Source organism: Camellia sinensis, chromosome 5 (genome assembly GCF_055761805.1).
Source record: "Camellia sinensis isolate YWXY chromosome 5, ASM5576180v1, whole genome shotgun sequence".
NCBI classification, from domain to species: Eukaryota; Viridiplantae; Streptophyta; class Magnoliopsida; order Ericales; family Theaceae; genus Camellia; species Camellia sinensis.
Genome location: NC_138965.1, coordinates 24,714,096 through 24,729,521, shown reverse-complemented (window position 1 = coordinate 24,729,521; position 15,426 = coordinate 24,714,096). Strand labels below are relative to the sequence as shown.

Here is a 15,426-nt window from a genome sequence, read left to right as displayed (position 1 = left end):
TATCACATAAGCATTTAGCCGCATGGCAAGCATACTGTCATGTTAACATTCACACGCATGCGAGATGCTAAAGCAGGAAAATGCTTACATAGTACTCCGTGCCAAAACAATAGACTAGTTAGCAAACATGCATGGTCCTAGTTCATGTTAAATTGACTAATGCAACACATACAAGATGTACTTAGAATAGGCTCGACTAACCTAAGCATGGCATGTGAAATGCAGTCAATTGATGCACGTATTCAATTTGGAATTGAAGTACAAATGCAGTTAGCATGATGTACCAAGCCTGGTGCATGCAAGACAAATGCATGAATGCACGCATGCATAGCATAAGGTATGCTAATTTTAAATATGCCCTAGTCTACCATCATAAGCAGGTAAATAAAAGGAAAGAAAGAAGTGGGGATTGGAAGACATACACACCACTCACACACGCTTATTACAGATTTGCCCTTGCTCGGAGGGACCAAATAAATAATACAAATTAATTAACCCACAAGCTAATTAATTAATACAGACCAATTAATTAATTAACAAATTAACTAATCTAATGAAAGCAGTAAACGGCGTTGGGAAGAGGGCTCAATGCAATACGCGCTCGGCTCTGCTCGGAGAGTCACTGCCATGCATAAGTTTGCCTATGTTTCCCTTGATACCCTCCTCTGGAGATTTCCAAAGTCTCAGGACTGCTTCTCTGGAAATTGAGGAGTGCCACCGGCTGAATAGGATTGCCACCGGCAGTGTGGTGTAGTCGCCGGCACAAAATGAATCCATCGGCTGGTGATTTACTGCCGGTCGGCAATGTATACTGCCGGTCGGCAAAGAATGCCTGCAGAACCTGCAACTCACAGCAGTAGAGGACAGAACTTGCATGGCAATACAATTCAAGCAATGTATGCACCAATCATGTCCCTTATCATGTTTGTGGCTCAAAGGGACATGCTCCTTGGTTCTCGGACCATCAATCGCGCATTTCCATGCGTGATGGTCCAAATGACCAAGTATGCACGTTTTGATGTTAAGTGTAATGCAAACCAACAAACCAAAGGGGTCCAAACCCTATCACTAAATCAAGGGACAAGACATGCATGTTCAATGCAACCTAGGCATGTTAGCTAGGGATGCAACATGGCAATGCAAGCAAGCAAACAATGAACAAGCATACAAGCTAGTGGTCATGCAAGAGATGGTACAACTAAAGCATGCGAAGTGTGAGACATGTAACAACATGTAAAGATTGGACTTAAACATGATTTGGGCAGCTCTAAAAAGGGCCAAAACAGTGGCCAAAAACTTAAGAAGATGGAACCAAACACACATACACGCATGCACATGTTAAGGCCTAAATGCTTAAGCATCAAAGGGCTACTTCTAAGAACATTTAAAAGGGAATAATCATGGACATATGACATGCATTATAAGCCTTGAAAACATGTAGGAAATGATGCCGAATTAACCTACCAATGCAAGCTATGCATGCAAAAGGACCTAAAGCATGATCATATTACTCATGAAGCAAATGACCAAATTGAATCAAAACAGTCCCAAATCATGCAAAAGCAAGCCTCAAGAACCACTTAGATGGCATCCAAGTAACCTAATCCTAGAGGCATACACCAAGGCATAAACATGAAGCATGAAACATCAACTCTTGAAACATCAAAAGGGTCATGGAATACAAGCATATAAGCACGCTAAGTGGACTGAAATAACATGTAGGGTGGTTCCAAACCACCGAAATGACGCAAGCAACACACACTACACATCCACATACTTGAAGCATACAAGCTCGAATACAAAGGAGCTATACTAAGCATGCCAAATTCGACCCAAACAACCTAGGACAGACCTTAAACCTGGCAAAATATGTACAAAAGCTTCACAAGACTAAGCCTAAAACATGCTTGAACAAGGGCTAACAACCTAAGGCATATTAAGGCGATAACAAGGCATTACATGGTAGGTATGCTAAACATGCATGGTGTACCAAAACCAACACACAACAAGATTATATCATGGCATAATAAGCATGGAAAACAGCCAAGACATGATCAATACATACTCTAACATGATGCTCCCTCAAGAGGCCAAAAACGGTCCATTTCAAGGACAACAAGGGGAGGGGGTGGCCCTCCCCTTTTGGAGACTTCAAGGCACCATCTTCGCCACTGAAATCCCTCAAGATTTCAGTGGTGAAGAGGCCCAAACACCAAAGTCTCGAAACTTACACAAAATAGCACAAAAATGAAGCCTTACAAGGCTTAGGAGGGGTCAAACACCCTCAAACCACAAAACACTCTTAATAAACAATCAAGAGGGCTAAAAAATAGAACTTTTTTGTATTATACACTAAGCACAAAAATAGTTCAAAGATAGGTAGAAAAGCAATGCAAAAATGGGGAATAAAAGGGAAGTTTCTCACCCTTGTAGACCACCTTCACAAATGATGCTCCAATGTCCCTCCTTGGCTTGAATCCAGCACCAAGACACCAAAACTAGCCCCTTAGAACCTCAGTAGCCAAAGGAAGGTGAAACACTAGGTGTTTGTGTGCAATAGTATGGACTAAAACACCTAGAACACAAAGAGAGAAAAAGAGAGATAGGATATGTATGGATCCTAACCCTAAAAACCAGAGCTTCTCTCTGTGTTTTTTGTCTCTAAGATGTCTAAAGTCTCTCTATTGTCTAACCCTAAGCAAGGGAGAGAAGGGCTCCTCTTATAGAGCTTGTTGTCTTGTAAAGCTTACAAGACAAGCTTCTAAAGAGGGAGATCCCTCCATACACGTGTATGGAGGGGATTCAAATGCAAGACAGCTGTGATAAAATATCTGCAAAAGCAGATGCACAGTAGTCGGCCGGCCAAAGGTGCCATTTTGGCAAAAAAGGGTGCCGACCGGCAACAAATAGTGCCGACCGGCAATATACATTGCCGGTGGCAGCAAAAACCAGCCGGTGGCCTCTGGCCATGGCCGGTGGTGTGTGGGGATGCCTCACAAGGCATTCCCTGCCCTTCCAAGGCAAAATGCAAGTGTTTGGTGCAAAACTAGACACTAAACGGTCGAGTTCGGAGATCCTGAGGCAAGGCGCGTAGCCGAGACCTCCGGGAACTCCAAACGAACACAAACATGGATGATCACCGAGTGTTCAAACGGTGACGTCCAAGTCTTGAGGACGGTCAAAAATGGGGTGTCTATAGTTGCCCCTCTTTGACAGAACTCGAAAGTCATAACAATGACGGGAGTGAATGTCAAAGCCCAGAGACGACCCATTTTTGACAAGGCCGAAGACTTAGACAAACATGCAAGACAAACAAGATATGCGCCCGAAGGCAGGGGCAAAATGCAAGACAATGCACGAAGCCGAGCATAACTTATGATCATGCAAAGAAAGCTGTAATGAAGCATACATGCGACAACTTTAAGCTAGCATACACCAAACTACACTACAATGCAGAAAGGATGTAAGAGAATTATGTAATTCTCGATATGTCTCACTCGGAGGATACAATACTTGTGCGGTTCGTCTGGTTGCACCAACCTCAAATGAACCGTACATACAATATTGTGCCTGCAAAGAAAACAAACTTAACAGGTACGATGTTATTAGCAACATGCATGACAATGCAAAAGTGGATGCAAAATGATATGCAATATATACAAAACAATGTATGAACAATGCAAATAAAGATGCAATGTAATTGAAACAATGCAAACTATATGCAAAGAAATTGAATCATGACCCAGTCACGAGTGGTTCGGAACCACACCTATGTCAAATAGATTGATGGAGGTAACAAGTCCGTCTACCATAGAACGGTCTACAGAACTATGAGTAATGTAGACGGACACAAGAACAAGTATTTGGGTGGAATGACATAAGTGGGGAAACGACCCGTTGGGGAAAGGACTACGATCCTAATGCCGGATGTAAAAATTACACTACGATGTAATATAGATATGCTGGGGAAATGGCAATGGATATGGCACGCGGGCCAAACCAAGTCTTGCCTAGGAAAAGCATGTACGCATACAGGCCATGTTTAACATAGAATGGTCCACTGAACTATGCTTCGACACGAGGAGTATGGGCACATACCAGACCAAGCTCAACATGGAAAGGCGCAAGCCATAGATGGAAGGTGATGCAACGAATGCATGCGATCTACAATGCAATGGATATGGCACGCGGGCCAAACCAAATCTTGTCTAGGAAAGGCATGTCCACAGACAAGCCGCGACTAACATAGAACGGTCCGCTGAACTATGTTTTGACACCGGAAGTATGGGCACATACCAGACCAAGCTCAACATGGAAAGGCGCAAGCCATAGATGGAAGTGATGCAATGAATGCATGCTATCTACACTGCAATATCTACAAATATGCAATGGGACGGAAATGGATACAATGGATATGGCACGTGGGCCAAACCAAATCTTGCCTAGGAAAGGCATGTACGCATACGAGCCATGTCTGACACAGAAAAGGTGCCGCAACCCTCAAACCAACATACCAGCGTGGAATAGGCGCGTACACATGCAGAACTGTGCTTTAACGTGAAAAGTAAAGGTACATACCAGACCAAGCTCAACCTGAAAAGGCGCAAGCCATAGGCGGAAGGAGGCGATACAGTGAATGCATGCAATCTACAATGCAATATCTACAAATATACGATGGAATAGATATTTACAAAAATGCATGACAATGCAGTATGATGCGACCTGCTGGGGAAAATGCAATGGATGCATGCAAGTTACAATGGAAATGCATGACAATGCATGTTTATTTTTGTTTTTGTTTTTGTTTTTGGGATGCAAATGACGCATGAAATGCATGTTGTATGGGATGCGCGACAACACGCGGCCCTTGAGATGACGCAACTTATCAACAGTCGTTCGGGCATGACAAACACCGAAGGACTTGCACCTTCAGAGGATTTTGGGTCTCCTAGACCGTGCGTATTTAAGGTCTCGCCAGACCATGAAGTGCACAAGACAGTGCGATGCAGAGTGAATGCACAAAACAGTGCGATGCGCAAAATAGTGCGATGCGTTAGACAACGCGAGTGCACAAGACAGTGCGATGGAATGCAATGCACAAAACAGTGCGATACGCTAAACAGCGCGATACGCTAAACAGCGCGATCGATATGCAATGCACAAAACAGTGCGATGGATTTTTGAAATGCACAAAACAGTGCGATTGATTTGAAATGCACAAAACAGTGCGATAGATTTGAAATGCACAAAATAGTGCGATTGATTTGAAATGCACAAAACCGTGCAATTGATTTGAAATGCACAAAACTGTGCGATGCGCAGAATAGCGCGAATGTAAACTGCACAAAACTGTGCGATGCGCAGAATAGTGCGAATGTAAACTGCACAAAACAGTGCGATGCGCAAAATAGCGCGAATGTAAACTGCACAAAACAGTGCGATGCGCAAAATAGCGCGAATGATAAACTGCACAAAACAGTGCGATGCGCAAAATAGCGCGGATGTAAACTGCACAAAACAGTGTGATGCGCAAAATAACGGGAATGATAAACTGCACAAAACAGTGCGATGTGCAAAATAGCGCGAATGTAAACTGCACAAAACAGTGCGATGCGCAAAATAGTGCGGATGATAAACTGCACAAAACAGTGCGATTGAGATACAACCACAAGATGCACAAGACAGTGCGAGTGAATGCATGTTCTATGCAAATGAGGTGCGCATACTAATGCAAATGACGACACACATGCCAACGAAAATGTGACACGCATGTCGATGAAGAAGGTGGGGCACACCTGCCAATGGAAATGAGACACGCATGCCAATGGAAATGATACAAATGAGACACGCATACCCCACATGATGCAAAATAATACAAATGAGACACGCGTGCCTCATAAGATGCAAAATGAAACAAATGAGACACGCATGCCTCATAAGATGCAAAATGATGCTAAGTGTGACACGCATGCCACACGGAATGTAAAACGATACTAAGTGTGACACGCATGCCACACGGAATGTGAAATGATGCTAAGTGTGACACGCATGCCACACGGAATGTAAAATGTAAATAGACTTAAATGCGTAACAACGCACGTGTTTCGGAATGCATGACAATGCATGGTAAGGGAATGCACGACAACGCGAACGATGCGCGAGGCGACGTATGCATTGAAATGCATGACAATGCTTGTAATAAAAATGCAATGACAATGCAAGAGAGATGTGCATGACAATGCAAGGGGTGCGTGTTACGACGCATGTAGTATGTGCATAACAATGCAACGGTGAGGCGCGTAATAGCGCGATGTAATGCACCGAGATAGTGCGATGAACGCGTGCAACGCACACGGGGCAACTTTTGGATCTCGTAAGAGGCAAAAAGGATATCAAAGGATACAATCATTGCATGAGTTGGAGTGCTACGCACAGAAGACGCGGTCCGAGGTCAAAACGGAGGCCGGTTGAGCGTCGGAGATAAACTTTCTTGCACTTTCTTGAGCTATGAAGACCAAAACTACTCATATGGCCTAAACAAGGTTGTGGGAACACCACCGGCCGTGAGGGGAATCCCCGGCTCTCCACCGGCTGCAAAATAAGTCCATCGGCACAATATACTGCCGGCCGGCACAAAATATTGCCGACGGCAAAAAGTTGCTGAGTCGGGGCAGATTCGACATTTCACCACGGGTGTTTTAAAATAGGGTTTCCAAACCCTATTTCTTACTTTCCTTTCCGCCGAAAACCCACACACTCTCTCTCTAGAGAATTTTCCTCTCATCTTTTCTTCGTTTCTTCGCGTTCTACGCCCATTTCGTCGTCGGATTCGCGATTTTCTTCGCGTTTCGGACATTTTCAACCAAACAAATCTTTGTTTTGGTGCCTCGTTTGCCGTTTCCACCTTTTCGAGGTTTGTTCCCCTTGCTTTCCTCTTGATTTCCGTGCCTTTTCCACATCCCGGCCTTTTCGGCCATTTTCGATCTTCTCGGGGGTTGACTTTTCAGTTGACTTTCCATATTCTAGCCCGGTTTTCCTTCCTCCGGCTATTTTCTCATCACTCTTGACATGGCGGACGACATTCCACGCGGCGGGACTCCCCCGGACCACGAGATGGATCCCGGGGTCGAGCTCCTACCTTTGAGCGAGCGCCCGTTCGACCCGGCGACCTACTGATCGGCGATCCATGTTCTGCCCCCCGACGGACTCTGCCAGTTTCGGAGCTTCGAGAGGCACGTGCCACCCGAGCTATTATTGCGCGAGCCTACCTCCCACCTGTCCTTCGGCGTTTCCGAGGTAACTCTTTTTTCTCTACTTTACTTTCTGCAATGTAGGGCACAAAAACTGTCGTAGCTTATTTATGCTGTTTAACTGCTGAAATCTGATATGCTATACACTGTAGTTGATTGTAAACATACGTACAACTGATATCTGCTTGAAACTGACACATGCACACACACTGCACTAGCCCTGAATCACCCAAACACACTGTATTTCACTGCATACACACTGGTACCCAGCATTTGCTTGAATCTGTCAAACTATGCACACATGCTATACTGTACTGAACCACCCGAACACGTTGACGCATCACACGTATTTCACTGTAAGCACACCGGCACCCGGTATTTGTTCAAATCTGTCAAACTTATACACATGCTACATCTGCTCTGAACCACCCTAACACGCTGACGCATCACACGCTGTAGTTCACTGTAAGCACACCGGCACCCGGTATTTGTTTCAATTTGTCAAATTTGCACGCATGCTGTATCTGCCCTGAACCACCCAAACACGCTGATGCATCAGACGCTGTAGTTCACTGTAAGCACACTGGCACCCGGTATTTGTCTGAATCTGTTAAACTTGCACGCATGCTATATTTGCTCTGAACCACCCAAACACGCTGACGCATCACACGCTGTAGTTCACTGTAAGCACGCCGGCACCCGGTATTTGTTTCAATCTGTTAAACTTGCACGCGTGCTACATCTGTATGCTTCTTAAAACTACATTTTGAATGTTGCCTTGCAATTGTTATCTTCTGTTTACAGGAGGATTCCCATACCATCCGCGGGTATGGGAACACTGGCGCTCGGGAGTGGTACGACGAGCTTCCTGACGCGGTCCGTCGCATAGTGGACCAGGCGGGCTTCGGCGCCTTCTACCGAGGACTCTCCAGGCTTACTACATGCAGACCTCTCCTCGCCGCTCTGGCGGAGAGGTGGTGGGACACCATCGATTCATTTCATTTCTCCACAGCAGGGGACATGACGATGACCCCTTACGATTTCTCGATGCTCACAGGCATCGGGGTAGGGGGTGATCCGATCCCCTTTGATGTTGACATAGATGAGTGGACTGTCGCTCAGGTCCATCTGCTGGGTGAGGCGCCACCTCTCGCTCGTCCAGGCTTTGTCTGGTATTCCTGGTTTGAGGTGCAGTTTAGGGTCCAGCCCACTCTTGTTGATGCAGCCCCGATGACCCCGGAGGCCGTGGAGAGGTACGCACGCGGCTTCCTCATGTTCTTGTTCGGGACGACCATCTTCGCCGACTGGGCGAACACCGTGCCTCTCTGCCTACTCAGCGCACTGGTGGACGTCAGGGATCTTGCACTACGACTGGGGTGGCGCCGCTCTGGCCACTCTCTACGGGTACATGAGCTCAGCTTCCCGCGGCAGCGGACAGTTGCTCGGAGGCTACTGGCGGGCTTGGGAGGTACATTTCTTCTCCGCTTTTCATTTCTGCCCTATATTTTCTGTACTCTGTACACTGTATACACTGTAGTCTGCTTTATACTTGCTGTATACTGTACACACGGCACACACATACATTCTGCTTTACACTGACTGTACACTGCTCACACTGTACACTGTACACAATACACTGCACAACACACGGCTCTGCCATTTCTGCTTTATTCTGTATTCTGCTTTATCTGATAATGCACTGGTATTTATCTTGCAGTTGTGGGTTTACGCCTACTTTCCTAGGCTTGCTCCCGTAGCAGTCACGGAGACTCCTCTGGTTGTCCCGTTTCCGCGTCGCTTTGACGGGAGATGCACCCGGAGGTCGCGAGAGACTTTCAGCTTCTTCCGCCGCTACTTCGACACCATTACCCCTGCCGAGGTATGTTTTACTTGAAGTTCATTTAAGCTTCGCCTTTCCACTGCATATTTCAAAAACAGTAGATAACAAACTGTATGTCACTTTCAGGTCACGTGGCAGCCGTGGGCTCCGTTGCCGGCGGCGATGCGGGACCGATTTGCCGGTGCGGAGGAGACCTTGCGTTTCCGGATCTTACTGGAGGGCCCGATCTGTCGGGCTTGGTACCTGGGTGAGCGTTTCCTACGCCAGACCCTAGGGTTACCTGAGCAGATAGTCCCGGTTTACCCTCCTGCGGATATGAGGGAGACCGAGAGGCTCACCACCGGGCAGATGGCCGATTACACTATCGGCTGGGAGGTGACCCACTTCAGAGGCATCGGTGACTACCGAGAGTACGTGCAGACGTACCTTATGCGACCTCTGAGCGGCGGCCGTCGAGCGGAGGGAGCTAGGCCCGTGGCGCCAGCGGCTGGGGTAGGAGCGGGAGCTGGAGCGGGAGCTTCGAGGAGGGCCCGAGTCCGGGGCAGGGGCAGAGTTCAGGGAGGACGGGGGGCTGGCTGGCCCGCCCTGCCCGCTGCACTGACTTTCCGAGGGCAGGGTGGGGCGACCTATCAGATCCCCTTCGCCCCTCCGCCAGCTGATCATGAGTTCATCGGTGTCCTCGACTTACCTCTGGTATGTATTACTGCATTTTTGTACAGTCATTTCATTTTAGCTTATTTGATATTCCACAGAATATTGATGCATCTGATACTTTTGCAGGCTTCTTCTGAGTATACTCGGCAGTCATTGGCGATGAATGCCACCATGATGGGGATGCTTCAGCGGACTTTTGATCTCCTGGCCCTCTACAGCATTCCGGTATGTTCTTCTGACACTGGCCTCAAACCATTCATACACTGCTTCACATAATCTGATGCACGGCACAACACCTGATACACTGATCTCACAGCATCTGATACACTACATACACTGCATTCTGCCCCGTACTCTGCACTGATAAACTGCTCACGGCATTCATACGTTGTATACTGCATTCTGCACTGATAAACTGCTCACGGCATTCTCACACTGTACTCATACACTGCATTCTGCACTGATGAACTGTCCACAGTATACTGATGCATTTCCCTTTTATGTACTTGTTCAGCCTCCTTTCCAGATTCCCATGGCAGGAGGTGCTCCAGCTAGACCTTCCGTCCCCGCCCGAGGGAGAGATGAGGAGGGCAGAGCATTTCCCCGTACGAAGGCGGGGCACACTCATATCGGGAGTAGCTCGCGAGCTCCAGTCTCGGATGATGATGATGACGAGGAGTCAGAGGCGGAGGCAGAGTCGGAGGCGAAGTCATCGGAGGAGGAGACCGGAGGCAGTTCTAGCTCGGGCTCTGATGACGATGCTGATGATGCTCCTGGACCTTCGTCCAGGAAGAGGACTAGGACAGACTGATGGCCCCCCGGAGTGCTCGTCATGGATACAGATTTTTTGTTTGTTTTTTCTCTTTCTTGTACTTTTCCATTTTGTTGGTAGTTAGGATACCTTGTACTGCTGCAGGCAGATTTTTGTTTTCCAAAACTTGTGTACTTAAAAGATCATGAAATGAATAAACTTTTTATCTTAAAAAAGTGTTACATCCGTATATCTTTACCTTTTATACTTTGCATCGCATCACACCATATTACACCTCAATGTAAATGAAATTGATTGGTTGTCTAAAAATTGAACACTTATACTGTAATAATCAGATAACTAAACAACCAACAGCAAAATAACCCAAGCAACCCACTGCCTGATTCTAGACACACAGCCCTTACTCTACTGGGGATTAATCTGCATATGGCCCATAACCCAACACTTGGTTTATTCTGCACACACCAAACTTTGAACAAAACAGCCCAATCCGACAAGACGGCCTTCAAAGATGGAACCGGTTGGAGTTGGAGCACAGTATAAATAATTTTTGAAATTAAATAAGGTTTTTTTTTTTTTCTTTTTTTCAAACCGGGGTATCGAGCCTACAACTGAACACAGCGGGGAGGACTCAAACAAAAAGGGTACACGACCTAAGCAAAACGAGGCACGCTCGGAAGAAACCTAAAACAAAGGTTGAGGTAAACAAAACAAAAGACACGACATACAGACGCGTCAACGAAGACGGGGGACCTCAGATCACGAGGAGCCAGTTTCTCTGGGTATTATTTCCCACCCTTTCTGATCTGTGATTCTCACATCACTCGGCCCTCAAGCTCGGTTTTTCTCTCAAAACCCTCAGGCTCGCTTTTTCTCTCAACTTACACCTCTCTATTCTTTATTCTCTCATTTTTCGTCCCTCCCCAAGGTGATTAATGAATGAATAGGAAGGTGTGGGTTCATGCCCAATGTCGTTAGCTCACAGCTATTTCTTCTGGTGACATTCAGTCGAGGTTTCGGGTAGGGAAAGCTTCTCCCGGCGAACAGGGTGCCCTTCTGGCAAGTATGTTAATGGCAGGGGAGAGACCGAATACCTAACTCAACTGTGCCCCAAGTTCATCATTTTGACCATTTTTTGTTTTTGCTTCCCACGAAAACAGTTTTGATCAAGATGAAAGTCGGATTAACGTACTCGTTCGATTTTTGATTTGAAAACCATGCAAGTCAGGCTGTAAGCACTGAAAATTTTCCTTTTTGGGTCCAAGAAAGTGGTCCAATTTTGGAAAATGGAATAGTTTTCGAGAAAATAGTCAACCTCGGTAAAAATTTTCAAAAACTATTTTTGCAAACGGCTGATGCTCAACGAGCATGGAACTTACCCTTTGAGATGCGCAACCTCGGATCAGAGGCAATGGAAAATTGCCCCTGGCTTAAAGGGGGTGGATGGCAACGAAAAGTTGCCCCTGATTTGAATGGCGGCTTACGACGACCGGTGGCAACGGAAAGTTGCCCCTTGTTTGGATGGTGCCGCAGCAATCCGCAGACAGTCTTCATTGGTGATGGTCGAACTCTTGGACACAGAGATGACGAAGACGATCATAACAGATATATGGACACAATCACCTTGGAAGGTGTTGGCGACTAGACTTTGGGATGAAGTTGAAACCATTGCATGGACCGAGACGCTATGAAAGCGTTGGGGGCTGGACTTCATGATGAAGTTGCCTACGTATCCCAAACATGGGAATCAAGCCTTACGTAGTTCCGGGGTTAAGGTACACTCGGGTATTTAACCTCTCCTTTTGCGCTCTAACTTTTGCCAAGGCCGCCCTTCCGGGTTTTCAACCTTGCGAGCTCTACTTTTCTTTTCTTTTCATTTTTTTTCATTTTTTCTTTTCTTTCTTTTTTTCTTTTTTTTTTTTTTTTCATCTTTTCTTCATTTCTTTTTTGTTCTTTGCATTTTTCTTCTTCTTCTTTTTTTTTGTTCTTTTCCTTTTTTCCTTGCTCTAACTTTTGCCTGGGTCGCCCTTCCGGGTTTTCGACCCAGCGAGCCTCTCAAGGGTAAAAGTGTAGCTTTGTCCATGTCAAATGGTTCTGAGATCTCGAATCCGTCTGAATTCAGGAGAGTTACTGTTGTTCGCTGACAATGCAGGAGTCCATCCCATGGGGGCTGCATTTGCCCCTAGTGTTATGGATAGGAACTCTGTAGTTCTTCAACAATACTTTCTTATTTCTTCTCTTCTGGGGTTTGGCATTCTTGCCGGTCTTCATTGATTTGCTGGACGACCAATCTTCGGCTCTTCGAGCACATCTGGAATTTTTGCCCCTAGTTCCAGGGGTATTTCTGATCTAGCTTTGCAAGCTTCTTTTGGCGACATCTGATCCCCTTGATTTGACTTTTCTTGCCCCTAGTTTGAGGGCTGCTTTAAATATGGCCACACAGGCCTCCTTTGATGGTTGACCATTGACCATTGACCATTCTGAATTTAAGTCCAAGGTTTGAAAACGAAGGGTCAAGTCTAGAGGCTGAGAGCGATCCTAGGCTACATAATCTCAAGAGCGATTCCACATAGGTCTTCGCAGGATCGCGCAAAACATTTCTTTTTTGAAATCTTTTAAGAAAGCGACTAGTCGCTCATGCTGAAGACAGTGTGAGACCAATCTGGATCAAGCTAGGATCCTTCACAGTACTCACATTAACAAGCATGATCTCAAGCATTAAAGGCTTAGCATGCCTCTCTTTCTCTCAAATGATCAAATTTTGCAAAACCCAAGGAATTCTTTCCTCTTCGTTTTCACCGCAGTGTTTAAAAAGTTTTGAAAAACTTAGGTCAATGCAATGATTTTGGGGTGCAGAAGAGTAGGCAAAAAGTACTACCGTTTCATTCAAACTTTCTGGCACAACTGGCACAAGGCAGAAGCAAGCACAAAAGCATGAAAAACCACTGCTGTTTCATTCATAACTGTTGGTGTAACTGGCTCCATGGCAGAAACAAACTCAAAAGAAAGCGAAAAGACAAACACAAAACAAAATAGTGATGCCCGAGGTAACACCCCCGGAATCACCTGACTCTAACAAAACAGGACTGACTCGATACAACAAGATAGACCTGACCGACTTAGTACAAAAAGACTGACTATATACAAAACAACAAAACTGACCCAATACCCAAGTCAGAAAGTACAAAAACTAGTGTTCGCACATTGCTCAAAACTGTGCATGCCAAACGCCACACCTGAAGTAAACTGAGCGCCGCCCGCAGGTGGTTCATCTCCCGATCGCACCGCATTATCCCCCAGGTTCACTGATCCAATGACGATAGACTTTGTTGAGTTGGTGCGACGATGACCTTATTGTCAATCAGATCTTGTATTTCGTGGCGAAGACGGAAACAACCATCAGTGACATGGCCGACTTGCTGATGAAAGGCACAGTACTGGGTCGGATCATGGGAGGAAGGAAGTCTATCTGGCAGTGGTCGCGGCTCCAGGGGTTTCAGATCCCCCTTTCTAATCAGGACCCTCAAGGCCGCTGATAAAGACATGTATAGTGGTGCAAATACCCTCTGGCCTCGAGGTGGGTATTTTGAGGTTTGTGGAGTTTTGCTGGATGCACCAGCAAAGGGATTGGTAGGCGCTGACTGGGTTTGCTGACCTCTTCCGAGCAAGGGTTTAGAGCTGAAAGGAACATTCCTGGTACAACGACCCTTCTCCCGGATTGCCCCTTGATTCAGACTACTCTCATTCTGAGTGGCGAAAGTGTCATCTACAATTTTTGCAACAACTGCGAGTACTTGTTGTTTGTTCAGCCCTTCGGCTTTCAAAGCCTCAATATCCCACTAAAGGTGTTCATGGGGACCAATGCCTGCCCCTACCTTGTTCTTACCACTTGCCTCCACTTTGCCAAGGGATTGGCCTTCTTCAAATGCAGCCTGTCCTGAGGAGCCTTTTGACATGAACTCCCTGGTATGCGATGTGGTCAATGATGGGGCCAAAACCCCAAAGGCCATATCTGCCATAGTTCTCTGAAGGTCTTCAATCATCTTCATCAGCTCAGAAGTAGTGGGTTCATGGGTTTGAGATGATTGGGGTTCAGATGCACCCATCATGCATAAGTCCAGGCTCTCTGGGATAAACACATTAGGCCTGGGTAGATGGACTGGGGTGATGTACATGCTGGGGTCGTAAGGGACGGCCAGTGTGTGGATTAGATTGAGATGTGGATGATGTACTTGGTCATTGGGGCCTGATGGTGGAGCTATCGTCCGGTTGTCGATGAGATTTTGGACCTCATGACGAAGGCGGTAGCAACGGTCGGTGCCATGACCGCGCTGCTGATGGTACATACAGTACTTGGAGGGATTATGTCTGGCTGGAAGTGGGTCAGGCAGAGGTTGAGGATCGAGGGGTTTGAGATGCCCTCTTTCCATCAAGACTTTTAGTGCACTAGTCAGGCTCATATAGAGGGGAGTGAAAGTTCTGCCCTGAGCTCGGGCTGGGCCGGCTGTTTGTAGGCTTGGTTTGGCAAAAGGGTTGGCTGTGGCGACTACATTGATCTCGGTGGGTTTGGGAATGACGCTACTACCAGCATTGGTACTCCCTGAAATCACCCTCCTTGTCGGTTCACTTGTTCTGGGGATGATCCCACTGTTGAACGCATTCTCGACCTGAACCCCCAGTTCATGCAAACTTTTGAAAGTGAATAGCGGAGCGACTATCAACTTTTACAACAAATCATGCTCGAGGTTTCGCACCATCATCTGCACTTGATCCCTCTCGGAAGGCCGATCTGTCATCTGTGCTGCCTTTGCCCTCCACCTTGCTATAAATTCCACAAAAGACTCTGTTGGGTTCTGGCGGGTTGTTTCAAGCTCTTGCATGGTCATTTCAACTTGGGTATTGTAGGAATA

General features: G+C 46.5%; 1 protein-coding gene across 1 annotated transcript; it reads left to right on the top strand.

Annotated features, from left to right (window-relative positions):
• Positions 1 to 8,053: 8,053 nt before the first annotated feature.
• Positions 8,054 to 9,881, top strand: LOC145791271 (uncharacterized). The gene is made up of 4 exons (XM_082871615.1): positions 8,054 to 8,718; positions 8,968 to 9,129; positions 9,217 to 9,787; positions 9,871 to 9,881. The coding sequence occupies exons 1-4, from the start codon at positions 8,659 to 8,661 to the stop codon at positions 9,879 to 9,881; spliced, it is 804 nt and encodes a 267-aa protein (XP_082727741.1). The 5' UTR covers positions 8,054 to 8,658.
• Positions 9,882 to 15,426: the final 5,545 nt, after the last annotated feature.

Bases quoted from the DNA above. Each gene is read 5' to 3' on its own strand.
- LOC145791271 (XM_082871615.1), top strand. From the start codon at position 8,659: ATGAGCTCAGCTTCCCGCGGCAGCGGACAGTTGCTCGGAGGCTACTGG. The intron at 8,719-8,967 runs GTACATTTCTTC...TTTATCTTGCAG, and splicing joins GCTACTGGCGGGCTTGGGAG to TTGTGGGTTTACGCCTACTT. The intron at 9,130-9,216 runs GTATGTTTTACT...TGTCACTTTCAG, and splicing joins ACACCATTACCCCTGCCGAG to GTCACGTGGCAGCCGTGGGC.